The sequence below is a fragment of the Aulonocara stuartgranti genome, assembly GCF_965226115.1.
Source record: "Aulonocara stuartgranti genome assembly, chromosome: 23".
In the NCBI taxonomy this organism is placed as follows: domain Eukaryota; kingdom Metazoa; phylum Chordata; class Actinopteri; order Cichliformes; family Cichlidae; genus Aulonocara; species Aulonocara stuartgranti.
The window spans coordinates 51,943,657-51,961,987 of record NC_138958.1 but is presented as its reverse complement, the minus strand read 5'-3'; the positions used below and the strand labels follow the sequence as shown (position 1 = coordinate 51,961,987).

The following is an 18,331-nucleotide window of genomic DNA, read 5'->3' as shown; positions in this document are numbered from 1 at the left end:
GGCTGCGCGTACTCGCGCCCAACTTCAAAGTTCTTTGAGCGTTTTCCAAAGAGTCCAACTGTCTGTTTTAGTGTGTTTTACATTAAAGATGGTGGACTGTGGTTGGCCCCTGATGCATCCATCAGTCTGCTTTTCCACAGCCCTGCTGATTATTCATTCAGCACAGTTAAAGTTTGGCAAGCACGCCGCGAGAGTTTTACCAGAAACACAACAATTCAATTTTTCTTCTAAGTATGAAAAGAGCCTTAAGGTTTGAAATAAAGCAGAAAAATGGTAACGGTGCTAATAACTGAAGGAACATGCACTGCAGTGAGACCGCACCTGTGACACACAACTGTTCCAGCTGTGTGGTTGCACGGTGTTCTGCTAAGCACCCAGTTAGTGCTGGGAAACTGCAACTGCTCTGTGGGAAGCTTGGCTTTGTAGAGCGACAGCAACTGGTTTGGCTGCTTGAAAAATGCACGTTTACATTTTTAAAGATTATATAACAAAAGTATTTGTTGACAGCTCGACTGCGGGGATGTCTGATGGGTTATTACTGAGTACTTTCATCCCATCGCTGCCTCACTTTGGCCCATTGTGGGATTAGAGCCGGAGAAAGAAGCCGTTATGTAACAGAAAACACATCGCGGAGGAAAATATTAGAACTCGATTAGAAGGAACTGTAGACATATCCAGCCTGTTACTGTCATATAACTTGTGTGTGACTCTTTTGAGCTTATCCCAGTTAAAAAACAACTGTTGTGTTGGAAACTAAGAAGTTGTAGATTAATCATCCGCGTCACATCAGCCTGCAGTAAGTCGCTCTGGTTCTGATTGTGGTTACGTAACCGTAAGGATCAAATGTGCCCACATTCAAGATTCAGAATAGAAGAAATGTATGTCAGTGTGATGATCTCTGAACGTAGTGAGTGGCAGAGCCGTTTGCTGCTGAATGTCAAGCTGATTACTGTAAGCGAACAGAGGAGGTTTCGGTGGGCTAATGAGTCTGTGATGGGACTTCCTGTGATACCCGAGGTTTCAGCTTCACGGTTCTAAAACGCCTTTTTCTCGCTTTACTGTCCTCATCCGATGCGCTGCGTGATCTTCAGTTTGCTCTTATACGTTCAGTTAGTCACACCACATGTCAAATGTTCTGCCCCACTGTTATCATCTCATCTGTCGTCTCGAGGTTCGTTTGTGGTGGTGTGTGCTTCGCTCTGTTTCTTGTAAATTCAGTGTTAGAAAAACGGAACTAGAACAGAAACGGTTCAAAACCGTCTTAAGTTCCATCCAGTCATCTTGGCTGACTTTCATTTATAAAAAATGTTTTCTGTTATTTATTAAGACGAGAAACACAAACAAATATCTTTGTACAGTCATGGTGAATTAAAGCACAGCTTTAAGGTTTCATAGATCCGTAGTTTGCTGGTCTGGAGCATTCAGGTGTTGAGGAGGAGGAGGAAAGACATCAGCAGTGATCTTAGAGAATATTTAAAAATGTGACGTGTTGGTGTTCATCTCAGGTTAACTGGTTTGCCAGCAGCCGAGCGAGCGGCTGAAGCTGGAGCTTATTGCTGAGTATAATAGTGTGAGCATTAACAAACTGTTGGGTTGCTGATGGGCGAACACAGAACAAAGCCACGGATGGTAAAATGAGCTGGTCGTTCACCGCTTAACCGTGTTGTTCAGACGTGTGACTCGTACAAACTGTCTATATGCTGAGTCTCATAATCTCCTGATTAAATATCTACACTCATTTCCTGTTTGCTACCCACCAAGCCAACGCTACGAAGCATGCTTCCTCACTTCACTTATTTAAGGATGAAGAGCCTTTTAAACAATCTGCCTGTTCACGCCGCGGGAAGCTCCACGTAGAATTGATTTTTCTAGTTAAAAAGCAAAGAAAACGCTGCGTTTGGTCACAGCTTCGTCTACTGAGGACTTTTCTGGTCTTGCTGACTCTCGAGGATCGTATTGTTTAGACAGCGTCGGCAGCCGCAGGGCCCAAATTCATATTTCAAAGACCACAGAAGATGAAGTTTATACAAATACTGAATAGCTGGCCTATGTGCCACACATCCACAGCAATCTAATTTTAACCACTCGCACACTTCAGTCAGTGGTTGGAGGTCAAATTGATGCAACATTTTTCAGTTGCTAAGTATGTGGCTATGGTCAGATTTCAGAGCTGAGCTTTGGTTTCATGCTTTGTCATCTCTGAGGGCATAAATTGATACTTCTCAGAATCAGGAACTGAAATTTATTTTAGCACTTTTATATTTACATTTGACTTCTTCTGAAGAACCACAAAGATTAGATTGACTGATCGAATGTTACCTTTATTTAGTAACTCTAACTCTAATTTGAGTGATTCTTCTGACTGGAAAGTGAAGCTGTGTGTTTTATTAAGATACGTGACACTACAGTCCACCCTGCTGTGCTGCGACACACTGCGGTCCCTGTGCTCACACATGAGCCTTTTCATTGGAAGCAGCTTCACAGCTGCAGTGAACAGTGTAGCTGCTAGTAAAGCAACTTATCAGTTAAACGTTTCACTTTATATTGTAACGATCCTACAATAATGATGTGACCCTGTATGAGCTTTAGTTTATATTTATGATACAGTAGGTCTGTGTGTGTGTGTGTGTGTGTGTGTGTGTGTGTACCTGTTTAGATGTCTTTGTGGGGACCAAAATCCCCGTCCTCACAAGTTTGAGACTCAAAATGTGGTTTTAGTATCAGGGTTATGGTTAGACATTCATTTTTTAAGGTTAGGGTGAGCGGCCAGGGAAAGCATTATGTCAATGAGAAGTTCCCACAAGGACATGAATACATACCCGTGTGTGTGTGTGTGTGTGGGGTGTCAGATGTTTTGGTATTAATAAAGTTTTGGTCATAATTTGATTGACTTTGAAGAAAGCAGCACTGCATCATGAAACAGCAAGTTAGATCATCCAACCTGAGAACAGCTGATTGAGTCTGATTTGTTTGGAGATTCTTTTAGTCGTTAACCTCAGTAAACTCCTTGGTGGGAACATTTTTCTCTGTTAATGAGAAATGACAGATTTCTGTAACGGCCTGTTTGCCTCTGCAGCATTTCCAAAGGAGGGCTGGAGAGTCAGAGATGTCCAGCAGTAGCTGTACCAGCTTCGAGTGGAGGAAACCAATCTTCGGTCGCATGGATATCTGATATCTGACTGCTAACCCGCAGTCAATGAAGACAAGGAAAGGGCACTGTGTGTTCTTTACCCAACCGTATCTCATCAGATGCATTTTGAGTAGCAGTGTACTATATCGCTCTCCAAGACGAGATGGATTTGTTTTTCCAGCGACACTTTGGTCGACGCCAAAAAAGACAAAAGCATTTTGCTGCAGTGCGTCACAAATGTCCCTCTGTTCAGGCCAGTAAAGCCAGGAGGCGCTCCAGCGTCGGTCTGCCCTCTGTAGCATTAGTACAGTCCAGACGCTCCTCTGTCGGTTTGCCTCTGGTTTGCACTGACCAGCGCAGGCGCCCGAGTGTTGGCCTACTAGTGGCTAGTGGACAGAAGCGACAGTCTATCATCGAGCTTGGGCTAACAAATGCAAGTGAAGGAACAGGAAGAGGAAGACATCGTCCCTGCTGCTCAGTCTCCTGTGCACATCGTTCGAAAGTGAAATCTATCGAACCTCATTTACTGGGATCCTCTATGTTACTGGCAAGTGTAGTGCATATGGGCACAGGACTGCAAAAGGAAGAAGAGGATGAAGAGGGCATGGATGTCTCCCCGTGCTCCTGTTCTGAGTCGGGTGAAGAAGAAGAAAGCGATGATGAAGCTGATGAAGAAAGCTTCACCCTGGCAGCTCACAGGCACCTAACGCAGGCTGTGGTTACGGAGAACATCAAAGCCCGGCCCTTGCTCTGGCCTCCTCGCTGTCTGAGACGAAATTCCTCACACTTGCTTCCGGCAGACTCCGTGTTTCAGGACAACGAAGCAGGGTTTGGCGTCTTCGGCCGATATAATCCATTAGAGTCGAGTCTCAGTACAGCGAAGTTGACGAACGCAATGTCGACTTCCGTGACCAGTCCCAGCCTTGGCCAGCCGGCTCCAGCAGGCCTGAGCTTTGATGTTGGGGCGGCTGCAGCAGATGCTACCTCATGTGGCTCCATGCTCCATAAAGGCTGTTCCTCTCCACTAGATGGACCCCAGCAAAGCATTTATTACAATCCTTACCAGGATACATGGGACAACTTCCTCTCGTATGTCTCTCTCTCTCTGTCACACACACACACACACACACACACACACACACACACACACACACACACACACACACACACACACACACACACAATATTTATCACGATATATATTTGAAAATTTGCGATAACGATATAACCGACGATATAATTGATGCGAGACAAAATACAACTCCACAACATTACTAGTGCAAAAAGACAACCTTCCATTTATTTTCACTTAAACAAGAAGCTGGTTTTTATGTACATTAAAGCTTTATAAAAATGTAACAGTGCAAATGCAAATTCCTTGCTGAAAGTTTAACCAAAAGGCATTTCCAGTAGAAATGGGCTGACATATCCTGAGCATAACCATGTATAATATCCACTGAAGTTAAAAAGAGGTGCTTTGCAACATTAAACTGCAGTGTGCAGTACGCATTTTTCGGACCATAAGGTGCACGGGATTATAAGGCACATTAAGCGAAACAAAGCAGTCAGATAAATCAAACTTTATTAAACTCATTCTTCTTGCTTCCTCCACTTCTGTACCATTGTTTCATTAATGTTGAATTCTCTGGCAGCTGCTCTATTCCCATGTTGTTGCAGTATATTAATGACTAACCTGGTATTGTGGATGGATTATCTCAGTTGTTCAGGTTTCCTTGTAGCATCTGATTCTGCCACAGGCACAATTTCGTTTTAAAAGCTCTCACTGCAGCGTACATATCTGTGATGATACGCCCCTGTCCCTGAAGCTGCAGGTTCAGCGCATCGAGATGGCTCGTGATATCACACATAAAGGCCAGTTCACACAGAAACTCTTGCTCCCTGAGCTCAGCTGTGTCTTGCCCTTTGCTTTCCAGAAACTGAAATATTTCCTAGCGTAGCTCGAAACATCTGTTCAGTACTTTCCCTCGGCTTAACCACCTCACCTCCGTGTGATACGGCACGTCTCCGTATTCCGAACCACACTCCTCAAGTAGAGCTGGGCGATATAACGATATGTATCGCGATATAACTTTTTCTCGATAGAAAAATTAAACTATCGCGATAGACCTCGCCGCTCTTGTCCTCTTAAAAAAAAAAAAAACAGCCAATCCAAATTAAGTAGCGCAGAGCCGAACCAATCACAGCCGCAGCGTCACGTCACGTGACTTGTTACGTACAGCACAAGTGCCAAGCCGCACATGTGTATTTGTTTGGGAAGCAGCCAGCGCGTAATGGAGGAAATGAGTGTGCCGACTAGAAAAATCAACCGAGCGTGACCGAAGAGAAAACAGATGATGGTTCCAACGCCGGAGAGATTGTCGAACGGAAGAGCCATAGAAGTTCCGTAGTGTGAAGGTATTTCTGCTATTTCAAGTCTGACAAAAAACAGAGTAGCGCGCACTGTAAATTGTGCCGAAAGCAAGTCTGGAAATACAATAAACTGGTGCATGCGCTACGTCCACACGTACCCGGGTATTTTTGAAAACGCAGATTTTTCTATGCTTTTGCACCTTTCATCCACACGTAAACGGCGTTTTTGGTCACTGAAAACGAAGATTTTTGAAAACTCCGTTTTTGCATTTACGTGTGGACTAGAAAAACGGAGAAAACGCAGCGTCAAAGGTGTGCGCCACGTTATTGTTTCAGTGAAATGAATTTCTACAATACTGTTACTGTTAATTCTACTCTCTGCAGTGTTTAAATGCTTACATATACACACAGTTACTGTCCCTCCACACATACGACTCGGTTCTGCTTCTATGCCCCAGCTTTGTTTACTTTTTCCCACCGAGGCTTCTAGACTTCTGATTGGCCAACATTTCTACACGGTTAGGAATCTAGCGCCACCTGCTGCTTTGGCATGTTCCTAGCAGCGTTTTCCTTCATTTCTGCCTTTATGTGTGGACGGGATTATTTTTTAAAACGAAAACGGAAAATCTCCGTTTTCAAAAATACCCGTGTACGTGTGGACGTAGCCTCAGTCTCTGACTGGAAGCGCTGATTCGTCATTCGGCTTTTGTCAGACTAAAGTAACTGTTAAAACTGTTTGAAAAGCTCAGCTATACAACAAGGAGAGATTGAGAATTTCCTTTTAGTTCTCAGTTTATTTGATACTGACAAAAGTTAGTCAGTTTTGTCTGTTCTTCTGTAAAACAAACTAAGATTTATTTTTAGAATTAATATTTTGTTTCTAAGTGGAATTGACAATTTAGTCTGTTTCGTTTGTTCTATTTTGAAACTTAAACGCTTTAGCGGCTGCCTTTTGTGTAGTTTGCAATATTTGCCTTTATTTATCTGAAAAAGTCTCATGTTCCTTAAGTACATCTACCCTGTTGAACTTATTATGGGAAATAAATATTTAAATAAAAACAAGCTGCTGATTATTTCACATTTTACTTGTGAGCAACGGCACATTTAAATCTTACAAATATAGTTATTTGGCTTATATCGTGATAGATATCGTTATTGCCTGAAATGAAAAAAACATATCGTGATATGAAAAAATCTCATATCGCCCAGCTCTATCCTCAAGAAAAGATTTGAATTGGCGGTGATTCAGGCCTTTGGCTCTTATAAAGTTAACTACTCGTGTTACTGCGGTCATAACATGTTCCATCTTTAGGGCTTTGCCACAAAGTGATTCTTGATGTATGATGCAGTGATAAACAGTCAGCTCACCTGCACAGTTCTCCGCTCGCATCTTCTCCCGTACCCTGCCCACCAGTCCGCTCCTTTGACCACACATCGCTGGTGCACCATCTGTCGTTAACCCCACAAGTTTTTCCCATGGCAACTTCATTTAAGTTAGACATTTGGAAACCTCTTCAAATATTTCCTTCCCTGTGGTTGTTCCATGCATTGATTTTAATCCTAAAAGTTCTTCCGTAACACAGAGAGTTGAGTCCACACCACAGATGAAGACTGAAAGCTGGGCAGTATCAGAGGCGTCGCTGCTCTCATCCACAGCGAGGGAGAATCAGCTGGTTATTTAGATTGTTGGCAAGTTCACGTGTGATCAGCTACTGTTTCTGCTCAGGCTAACATTTAAAAATGCTTGCTTTTTCTCTGGGCACACAACGTCGCAAACTTTCATCATACAACTTTTCACAAACTCTCCCTCACTGAAGGGCCGGGCTGATTTTGCGATCTCTGCTGCCACAACAAAACTAGCCTTTACAGCAGCCTCACTTTGTGATATGGCTTTTTTGAACATAGTCTGTTGTGAAACAAAACTTCTTTTCATCTCTTCTGCTTTCCGGCGCCTTTGAGTCATGTCCAGGTCCTTGTAGTTCTCTTGGTGTTTCGTTTCATAGTGTCGATGTTGTACTCCTTGGTTAAAGCCACATGAGCTCCACATACAAGACAAACAGGTCTGTCTTTTACATAGGTAAACAGATATTCTGTCTCCCACCTGTCCAGAGAGCTCCTGTTTTCGTTCTTTCTTTTCGCCATTTTGGGAGAGGTAGCGCGGCAGTATTCGCGCGGTTGCTATGACTACAGTCAACAGAGGAGAGGGCGTTAATGGGTCCTGTCCTGACTGACGCGCCAAAACGCCAACAGAGCATTCTGGGAGTTGTAGTATTAGCAGTACATGCGCTGTATAAGACCGGCGGGCCAGCTCTAATAGTAATTTGGTATGGCCTTGCGGGCCAAATATAATTAGGCTGCGGGCCAAATTTGGCCCGCGGGCCAGAGTTTGACACCTATGCTCTACACTAATGAATATTTGAATGTCAGTGATCACATGACACTGGCGTTACCGTTGCAGGATCTGAGGGCTGATCTATGCTGCTGTGTTTTTCACTGGCAACTCAAATCAAACTTTGAGCTCCTTGGTGAGATGAAGACTGGAGGTTAGAGCAGCTGACTAGTAGGGCTGAACGATTATGGAAAATAATCTAATTGCGATTTTTTGCCCCAATATTGCGATTGCGATGCGATATGCGATTATTTTTTAAGGTCTTTGTCTTCTGTATTATTAAACAAAGACAAGCAATACATCATATAGTATGGCCAATACTATATTACATTAATTTTAAACTGTTCTTTCCTGGAAGACAGACCTCTGTTATGATGACATGAGGTGATGCATGAATTGATGACTGACATTTTTATTTAACTTCTTCAATCACAACAGTATATTTGAACATACACAATAGTTTATTTTTAGCTTACAAACATCTGAGCATAAAGTGCTGACAAGGAACCCTGGTGTAAACATTAAAATGAAAGTCAGTACAATGTGCAGATTGCAGAAATATACATAAACAAAATCAGTGGCTTTACCACACTCAGTTTTTCGACATCTGTGAACTACTAGACAGTCATTCAATTAAAAAATAATATTAAATAAATAAAACTAATAAATAAAAAATACACACATCTTACTGATCTCTGCAGTCAGTAACATTACACATAAAGTGCAAACATAATAGCAATTGTATAAACACACACACAAACACGCCTTTAAAGTTTAAAGGCGTGAAATTGGACGGTCTAGTTCTGATTAGCGTCACCGCTGTCTCGGTGGAGTTTAATAAACTCGGCCGTCTGCTTCTTGCTATCTAAAATATAACCAGACACTGGTGTAAATTCTCGACTGTCTCATACTTCTGTTTAATAAGTTTTCTGTTTGACGTTTAGTCAGCTGTGTGAAAACCAAGGAGGAACCCACCCGGGGGATTAATAAAGTTTTATTTTATCTAATCTAATAACTTTAATCTCAGCCAAACCGATTTACTCACGAACAAACAAAACACTGAAAAAAGCCCAATAATAACATTTTTAGGTTGTCTAAGTGACTTATATATTACGTTTAACCCGAGCAGCGAAACTCCGCGGTGATCTGAAAATGATGTGCCGGGAGTTGTGCCGTTCTCGGCCGCATCAGTAACCCTCGAGCTCCCGGCTAGCTGTCGAGCTGGTGGGTAGCAGACGCCTCTGAAAACGTCGAAGCACTTTTGCAAATATGGGATATCTTGATAAACCGAGCAGATATTTGATGTTTACACAACTACTTTCTCACCTGAAAATATGTTAAAAGTTTATTTTGTGACCCAGAAAGATTAGTATGAGTCATTTTAAAACTTAGTAGCGGCCGCCATTGCTGGAAACTGGAGTTTGGCTGGGCCGCGCTATGAATTCTGGGATATGGTAGTAATTTGGACAACCTTATAATCGCAGTATAATCGCAGCCTTTGCGGTTAGAAAATTGCACTTGATCATGTCGCGATATTATCGCAAATGCGATATATCGTTCAGCCCTACTGACTAGCAAAGCGCGAGTAGCTGGTTCGAGACCCTGAACAATGTTGGCGTTTCCTTTCTGAGATACCCGACAGAAATAAGAATGAGAAACCACTTGACTTCACTATAGTTACAAATACCTGCTTCAGTCTTCTTGTGGCAGCTCTGGGAACAACATCTGCACAGTTATCACACACACAGGCTAATTCTCTCAAACCCTCACAGTAAAGTTTGTGTTCCCTGAAACAAACTGCAGCTTCTTCACTAACCGTCGCGCCTTCTGCTTCACGTACAAATATAATCTAAGAAAAAGAGCTTTCTTTCAGGCTGCCGTGCTTCATAAAGCACTAAATAAAACTGAGCTGCATATTGAATATTAAAGAAGTCTGTGGAAATGTTGAAATGACACCATAACATAGAGCTGTGGGAATGTTTGTATCACACACAGCAGCGTGTTCAGAGCCCTGCAGTCAAAAAAGATGCAAATTAGGGAAAATGTCTGATGGTTTTAGCAGAAGTAACGTCCATTTCTACCAACCGACCCTTCATGATGATCCGTCACTACATGTCAGACGTGGTCAAACAGTTGGGACGTCACAGCAGTATGTTTGTGTGTCTGTGGCATGTTCAGGATGTGTGCAGTGAGCTGCAGGCACCAATCAGATCTTAGAAATGCTAAGTATTGGCGTGGAGGGCACCCTGTTTGGATGGGTGTTGGTGATCAGTGATGCTTTAATACAACCTCTTTTTATTAGCCTGTGATAAATGTCTAAAACGGTGCATCGTATTTTAATACTCAGTCTGTCAGAAAAATGACAAATGCTACACAATTTTGTGGCAAAACACAGATGTGAGTGTGATATGAAGTAAGGAAGGGTTAAGCTAACAGGCAGTGCACCATTATGCCTGTTAGGGGGGGGCAGGATTTTGCTTCAGTCCATTAAAACAAGTTTTGAAATCCCTGCTAGTTATTTTGCTCTGTGGCTGCTTTTTACATTTTTCTGACGATTATGAGCAACGACTGTTTTCTACTAAGCCGCCTGTTATCTCAGTGTTCATCGTGATTAACAGGCAGTCAGCAGCCTGGCTGGGCAGCTGAAGCTTCTGCTACGTGTAGTTGTTGGTTAGACTCCAGTTATGCTCTGATGTGTGGTGCTGTACATCTGCCCAAACTGGGACGCTTACGTGACTTCTTGTTACCAGTAATACATAACATGCAGTCACCAGCACAGCCGTAACTGCCCACACACTTGCTGTACGTGCGCTGTGTTACACCCACGCACCACCGTGTCAGCCAGAATCACAGCAGTATGAAATATGCAGAGCAGCTTCTGACTCACACGTAGCTCGTGCTTTATGCAAATAAATAATAAACATTTCTTTTCCAAATGTGAATGACTTTGAATAGTCAGTGTCTTCATATTTATTGAAAATGAAAAGGGAAAATCCCCACGCTGCTGTGCAACCTTCATCGACCTTCTTTGTGTGTCTGGTGTTTTCCACAAACAGATTGGTACCCTGAAACAAACACAGTTAATGGTAAAAGGTATCAAAAACATGACTGAATCGTGAGCAGGGCTGTCTGGAGATATGTTGGGCTCCGTCTGTACATGACATCATTTATGACCATTTGAAAACGCGTCCCGTCAGAGACTTTGAGACTGTGAATGCGGAGTCTGAAGACTGTGTTGCTTTGAGGCCATTTGGCAGAAATCTGTAATTCCCACAATAATAAGTCACATTTTCTGAATCCTAACAAAAATACCTACGTTTCGATGTATGATTTGTGTAGGGTAGGGTGAAAATTGAGCGAGGAAGAAGAATTTGGTCAGACGTGAAGAACAGATTCAGAAAACTAGAGTGGTGCGCTGTAGCTGAGCTGCATAGCAACCATAGCGACGCATGTATTTTCTGAAAAATCTTCACGGTGTCACTGAAAACTTCAACAGGGATTTTACGAAAACGGTAAGAGACACGAAACAGCTGAATTATTTGGTAGTAGCCCAATAATTTGAGTGCATTTTAAAGTTGGAGTGGTGTTTGTACGTGAAAGTGTGAGGAAGGAGTTGAGCTTGAAAAGAAGCAAGTTTGAGTGCAATTTGGGATGTTTGCCATTCATTTCAATAGGAGAAAAAACTCATAAAAAGCTTAATAATTTAAAATGTGTAAAAGTAATAAATACCAACAGATATAGCCTTCATAAGCAGAAATAGCAGAATATTTTAAAATTGAACCATGAAAGTAGCACAGAAACTGTGGAAGTGGTTTAACAGCAGAAAACAGGAGTGACTTGAAGATTAGGAACTCAAGAGATGTCCAGAGATGTATTCTAAGACACTTCTTCAGCTGAGAGTCAGAGAGGAGAAACACAGTTTTACTTGCAGCAAGAGCAGCCACAGAGCGCTCGCACGGAGTGAGGGCTCCGGGACTCTGCCCTGGTCTTTATACATCAGCAGGTGTTTGTTCCTTACATTGGTGTGTGTGTGTGTGTGTGTGTGTGTGTGTGTGTGTGTGTGTGTGTGTGTGTGTGTGTGGTCAATGTGACCCCATAAAGACTCCCCTAAACCTGCTGGTCTGGACGTCCAGCAGTTCATCTAAACAAAAGGCACTTAGACTAAAACAGACATAGTTACGTTTATCCTGCCACAAAACAATAAGAGAAGCTCCGACCTCTCCCACGCCCCCAGGGTGTGCATGCCAGAGCGCTCTGGAATGCACACAACAGCCTAAGTCATCAAAAGGTCAACATGCAGTATTCTACCACATGCAAACTTATATCACTAAAAGCTTATACTGACTGCTAAGTACAATTTTCCATTGACAATAGTGTAAATGCCTCAGCATTCACACGACTGCTTGCACATGTGTGTGTGCGTGCGTGCATAGACCTCCACATATGTTCCTGTCACCTTTTGTTACCTTGACGACTTTGCGTTTTCTCTGTTTTCTCGGACGCTGACAGTTTTCCTGGTCTTTGTGTTTCCAGAAAAGCCATAGCCAAGTCCGGTCTGCACCATCTCCCCTGTCAGCCCAGCACATCCTCTGTGACCAGGACCGACCCAGAAGCAAACATCTCCAGCACTGTGGACTGGACTGTGAGTGTGACGGAGACGTACAGGGTCGGCTCTTTATGCCATGTCAGACTGCTCAGCAGAACTGCTGGATTATCAGGAGAGGGAAAGCTACGGCTTTCATAGGCTTAGGAATCAATCATGCATTTCAGTGGGTCTTCAGTCCATCTTGTGTCTGCCAATGAGAAGCACATTAGACTGAATCATACTGTATGAAATATTAACATTTGGGTATGGGTTTTTTTTCTTGCTAGCTGGTTCACTCACAGGATTTTTCACAGTGATTTGAAATGTCTTCTGTCAAACACTGTGCACATTTCATCAGTGAGCTGATACTTCAGATCTTTCATTGACGGTCCGTAGGAACCGCAGCTCTTCTTTCAGCTTCTGTCCTTTTCTTAGCTCTTCTTTGTCTCTCTCCATGTTTGTCTCTGTAGGAGGTAGCTGTGTATGGAGATCATATCTGGTTTGAAACAAACGTGTCTGGAGACTACTGCTATGTGGGAGAACAGCACTGTATTGCCAGATTACTGGTTAGTATCTGCCTGTGTGTTTCCAGCCCGGCCGAGTTCTGTGCAGCCGCCTGCACTCACACTGCGCTTTGTTCTGTTTGGGGTAGAGTGTGATTTATACATGGCTCCAGGTTTTCTTTACTGTGTTACACTGAATGTTTATACAGTCGCATGCTTCCACGTGCACCTGCTCAATGTCTGCTGCTTTCTACAAGTCCTTGCATTAACATCAACAACTAAGCAACCGACTTACGGAGAACACGCATAACAATCTGGAGGAGATCAGTGTGAAAGCATCTCCTTGCACAGTGTGTACTGGCTGCTCAGCAAACATACTGTTAAGTTTTCTTGGCAACAGCTTTAAACAAATGACAAGTTACTGGAAGCAACAAGAAGCAGAATTTAGACTGGTCAACCCCTCCAGCTTCTGTGGACGCAGTGAAACAGCTATGAGCACCACCAGCTAGCACCACCAGTTAGCAGGTGTGCATCACACTCCCAGTCCCAATTAGGGATGGGTATCGTTTAGGTTTTATCCGATACCGGTGCCAAATCGGTACTTTTGAAACGGTAAATGGTAAATGGCCTGTATTTGTATAGCGCTTTTCTAGTCCCTAAGGACCCCAAAGCGCTTTACACAACCTGTCATCCACCCATTCACACACACATTCACACACTGGTGCCGGTGCTTAAACGGTGCTCGAACCGGTGCTTAAAGAATGGAGAACACAAACCTCTCATGTTTTTATTTTTAGCAGTCTCTTTTTTTCTGCAAAATGATAACCACCGTCCAGCCCCACGCACCGGGCGATCCGCGCTAACTCACTAATGGAGATTTACCACACCCGCAGTAGATGCGCTCGGTGTGAGGTCTCGCAGCAAGCTATCAAATACGGCGCATTTCTCGGCTTTTAAAACAACGCTATGCGTTGCCAGGTGTTTCGTCAGATTCGAGGTCTTACCTCTTTTGCACAGTATCACAGTATCAGCTTAAAGCACTTGTTGCTGCTGAGTTTGCACCTTTTGTTGTGAAGTACAGCCAGACTTTGACCGCTTCGCCTTGGGCGTTTTTAATCTGTAGCTCTGCTCTAAAAGAACCTGGGCCCGCCTACTATCCTTGGAAAGGTAAAATGATTGGCTGGAATCCAAAGTGTATCACAGCTCAGGTTACTACCGTTCATGCCATAATGGCACCGGATATCGGTACCCATCCCTAGTCCTAATGGGACACCCTGAATGAGCAATGAGCTGCACTCGGTGTCTTTATAAAGTGCTGCTGGTAAGAAGAGACGTTACAATCTTCACATGTGAGACTTGCACAGTAAGAGCTCCAACATTTTATCACGGTTTAGTCAACATTCCCAAAAAGCCTTTGACAGAATTCCCATTTATTTCAGGGTTTAACTTTCTATAGAGTGAGATTGTTATGTTGCCTGCAGTTTAATGACTTCATCTGAAGTTTTTCAGTTGTTTTTCTTGATTGGCGAGCGATATCTAGGGTGTTTGGGCTCGAACACGTGCATCCAAGTTCTGAGATGGAGATGTGAAGGACATTTGCATTAGTGACAACAAGATCCTCCTTCAGACTAGAACAACCTAGCACACCTAGCCTATCCAAGCATGCCAGCTTCTGTCTCCAGGAGAAACCGTCCACATTGTCTGCTTGGCTCGTTCTGCTCTGGATCAGTGGAGTTCTTGTGTTTCTCTGCATGTTCAGTCTTGTAATGGTAGTTTAAACACAGCAGCGTGCTCTCCACAAACTAAGCACACAGCTCCACCTCTGACACTACCACATAAACACTTAAGTGCAGCTCTTATTAAAAACTTTACATTCTGCATCAGTCTCTCTTTTTAATGTGAGCCGTTAGCGTTCAGGGATAGCAAACCAATATCTCCCACAGGCTGTTCCACCACATTTACAGTACATCTGTAAACTCATGCACTCATTCATGTTTGGTGGCTGGAGAAACCTGCATGACGTATACTTGTTTCTGTCTGTATCCTAATTCCCGTCGACCTCACTCATAAAAATGTTGACTAATCAGATGCAAATGACCTTTGACCTTTTCAGTTGGTGATGGGAGAGCATTTTCACTACTGTGTTTTAAAAAAATCAGTGCAGTGCTGCTTTTGTAAACATCTGTAAATATGTGAAAAGTCCAAAGGTTTGTAAAAAGATGCAGCCGAGTCAGTGCCACAGGCTGTGCTGGTTACAGGCTGCCTTCAGTGTCCGATCACAAGGAAATAACAGGGTTCTGTTGAAAATAGCCGTTCTGTGTTTGAACCATGAACTCGTCCCAGGTTCTCCTGTATTCTGTCTTATCATTCAGTGACATAGCGACAAGTAAATCAATAGATAATATAGTTCTTGTAATGTGTGCATATGAGTGAGACCTGCCCACCTCCTGAGCCACTGGACTGAAAAGTTATTATTTCCATTTGCCGGCTGTATGAGGCCTGAACCCCTGAGTGCTTTGATTCATCTGGGATAGTAAACACGGATCGCTGTGTGTCTATAATAATAACATGCACACTGAAGCTGCTCTCCTGCAGCGCCGTGTCAGCTCATATCACTGTCAGACACATGCTGGCTGTATCACACGCACAAAGCCGTCATATTTTTAGATACTGTCAAGTCATATCATTGCTATGTTGTGTATCTGTGGTGGTTTCACTCACGTGGTGCAGGACTGTCTCCCAGTGGTCATAGATGGAATTAAGGCTTCATAGTGACGGCTGTTCTTTGAGGCTCATAAAGCAAATGAACGACTACAACACAAGAACCCTGTTTTTTTTTTTCTCCTGTTCATGTGATTTAATTGTTAATCAATGTTTCTATTCAGAGCTGATCACCTTTTCCCTTTTTTCTTTGTAGCAAAAGTCTGTCAGTCGAAGGAAGTGTGCTGCCTGTAAGATCGTCGCTCACACCGTCTGCATAGAACAACTGGAGAAGGTATAACGCTGCCTGTGAGGATACATGAAGACACAGAGGTGTATATTAGTCCTTATGACTACCAGTAAGGTGAGACTCTGTGCCTTTATTATCGCAGAGAAGTGTGAAGCAAACTGAACGCTCCCTAGAGCAGGGGTGTGCAGCTCCAGTCCTGCAGTTTTTAGATGCATCCCTACTCCAACACAGCTGAATCCGATGGTTGGATTCCCTCTTCAGCAGCCATCACGTTTGGCCTGATAACAAACCATTCATTAGATTCAGGTGTGTCGGAACAAGGATGCATCTAAAAGCTGCAGGAGCGCAGCTCTCCAGGACTGGAGTTGGACACACCTGGAAGTCTAACATGGATCCAGTGTTGATTGCAGCTGGTGATGATTCTGTATGTCAGTGCAGTCGAATTCATCATTTGTAAGCAGAGGACAACAGGTTGTGTTTGACTGAGCGTCCTGTCTGATCTGCAGTTTCCCGGCTCTAAAGCTATTCTTATGGATGCCACGCTACCCGTCAGTGACCCCAGCTTTAGAGTGAGATACACAGAACTCGTCCTTGTCTTCTTTCTCTGTCCTCTCTCCTCCTCTCTGATCCTCGGCCTGATGCACAGGTTGATCGTGGGTGCTCTGAACCTTACATCAGTCTATTATAATGAATCACTGCACAGCAGCATGGGATGAGGGGTGGCATATGCCACTCAAAAATAATTATTGTTGATGGAGATGTCATTTCCACTGGGAACAGGTGTAGGTATTTAGACACTGAGTGAATCAACGTGGAAGCTAATCCAGGGCAGACTCGTCCTCTGAAAATTCTTCTTCTGTCAGGGTCCTTTTTTCTGAAATCCTTCAAATTTGGTCCTCTCGTTTTTCTTGTGGTGTGACAATCTGATAATCTTGACGGTTTGGGTGCTTTGATCTGAAAACACAAGGAGGTCATTGATCTGAAGCTGCTTTCTGAAAGTGTTCTGGTGTAGGAAACTATCAAAAAGGGCCACGATTGGTTGCAGACACAATGCCAGGATGGAGGTAGCGCTACACAGTGCTAACTAAAGATGTGTGTTGTCACACCTGTGTGACGTAATTCTTGCTTGGGGGGTCCCGTCTGCTTGTTCCTTTCTGTCAGCGAGTCCTGTTGAGGAAGTCATGACCCTTAACTGTAAGACACATGACACCTAATTGGCCTGGTCCCACAGGCGTGTCAGTGCTGCTTACCCAGGAAGTGTGCCAGTCAGAGGCCCAGTGTTCAGCTGTGCCGTTAGACCCCGGTAACCCTCTTCTTCTTCTCTGCTCCAGATTAATTTCAGGTGTAAACCATCATTCAGAGAATCAGGATCCAGAAATATTCGAGAGGTGAGTTCTGGTTTCTTTCTTTCTCTGGGGTTCAAACCTGCTGCTGCAGCTGGATCATCGTACAGTCACAGCTATAATCACTCATGTTCGTTGAATTCTGAGTGTTGTAAATTTCTGCTGTGTTTTTTGTGTGTGCTCAGCCCATTGTGGTTCGCCATCACTGGGTGCATCGGAGACGACAAGAAGGCAAATGCAGACAGTGTGGGAAGGTGTGGAAATGATTGTCTTACTGACGAGCAGTAGCGCTGTTGTCCTAAACATCTGCTTTGCATCTTTAACTGAACAGGAGTGGAAACAAGTTTAATTGTTATAGCAGTTTCTCCTTCTGTGCTTTCAGGGCTTCCAGCAGAAGTTTGCGTTCCACAGTAAAGAGATTGTTGCCATCAGCTGCTCGTGGTGCAAACAGGCTGTGGGTACCAAACTGATGCCGTTCATGTCTCCAGAGCTCAATAAATGCACATATTATAACCATGCATCTCTTCCATTAGTACCACAACAAGGTTTCTTGCTTCATGCTGCAGCAAATTGAGGAAGCTTGTCCAATGGGTGCTCATGCTGCCCTCATAGTTCCACCAACATGGATAATTCGGGTCAAACGCCATCAGGTAACGCTGTTCTTAGTGCTTCCATCCTGCTTCAATTATGAGGTCATTTTGTTGTCTGCTGTCATTCAGGCAGCCATCAGTCAGATCAGTGGTTTCATGTTACTGCAGGTCCTTTAAGTGGTGTGTGGATAGAATAAAAGGAACTGTGGGGAGTAGTGATGGCAGTACAAATGATGAAATGATGTGAAATCAGCTGCTTTTTCTCCATCTCACAGTCATCGATGAAGTCCAGCAAAAAGAAAAAGAGAACATCGTTCAAGAGGAAAAGCAGCAAAAAAGAGGTTAGTCTTGTGCTACAGGGTGGGCTAAGGCACACTGCAGAGGAAGCTTGAACTCTGGCGTCTTAAGCAAACAGCGAAGCCTGTCTAGTGTTTGTGAGTCTTTGTCATCTTAAATCAACACACGAACACT

At 43.5% G+C, this 18,331-nt stretch overlaps 1 protein-coding gene across 4 annotated transcripts in view; it reads left to right on the top strand.

Annotated features, from left to right (window-relative positions):
- Window positions 1-18,331, top strand: part of LOC309700338 (diacylglycerol kinase zeta-like) — a 94,724-nt gene that overhangs the window by 30,536 nt on the left and 45,857 nt on the right. The window contains exons 2-11 of one of the 4 annotated variants that reach the window (XM_082523860.1): window positions 3,077-4,219; window positions 12,423-12,531; window positions 12,945-13,040; window positions 15,895-15,972; window positions 16,434-16,496; window positions 17,259-17,315; window positions 17,456-17,524; window positions 17,653-17,724; window positions 17,804-17,920; window positions 18,136-18,201. In XM_082523860.1, coding sequence (XP_082379986.1) covers window positions 3,294-4,219; window positions 12,423-12,531; window positions 12,945-13,040; window positions 15,895-15,972; window positions 16,434-16,496; window positions 17,259-17,315; window positions 17,456-17,524; window positions 17,653-17,724; window positions 17,804-17,920; window positions 18,136-18,201 — 1,653 coding nt within the window. In that variant the 5' untranslated portion in view covers window positions 3,077-3,293. The remainder of the gene's footprint in view (window positions 1-3,076; window positions 4,220-12,422; window positions 12,532-12,944; window positions 13,041-15,894; window positions 15,973-16,433; window positions 16,497-17,258; window positions 17,316-17,455; window positions 17,525-17,652; window positions 17,725-17,803; window positions 17,921-18,135; window positions 18,202-18,331) is intronic. The other 3 variants (XM_082523862.1, XM_082523861.1, XM_082523863.1) reach the window with 3 other exon arrangements.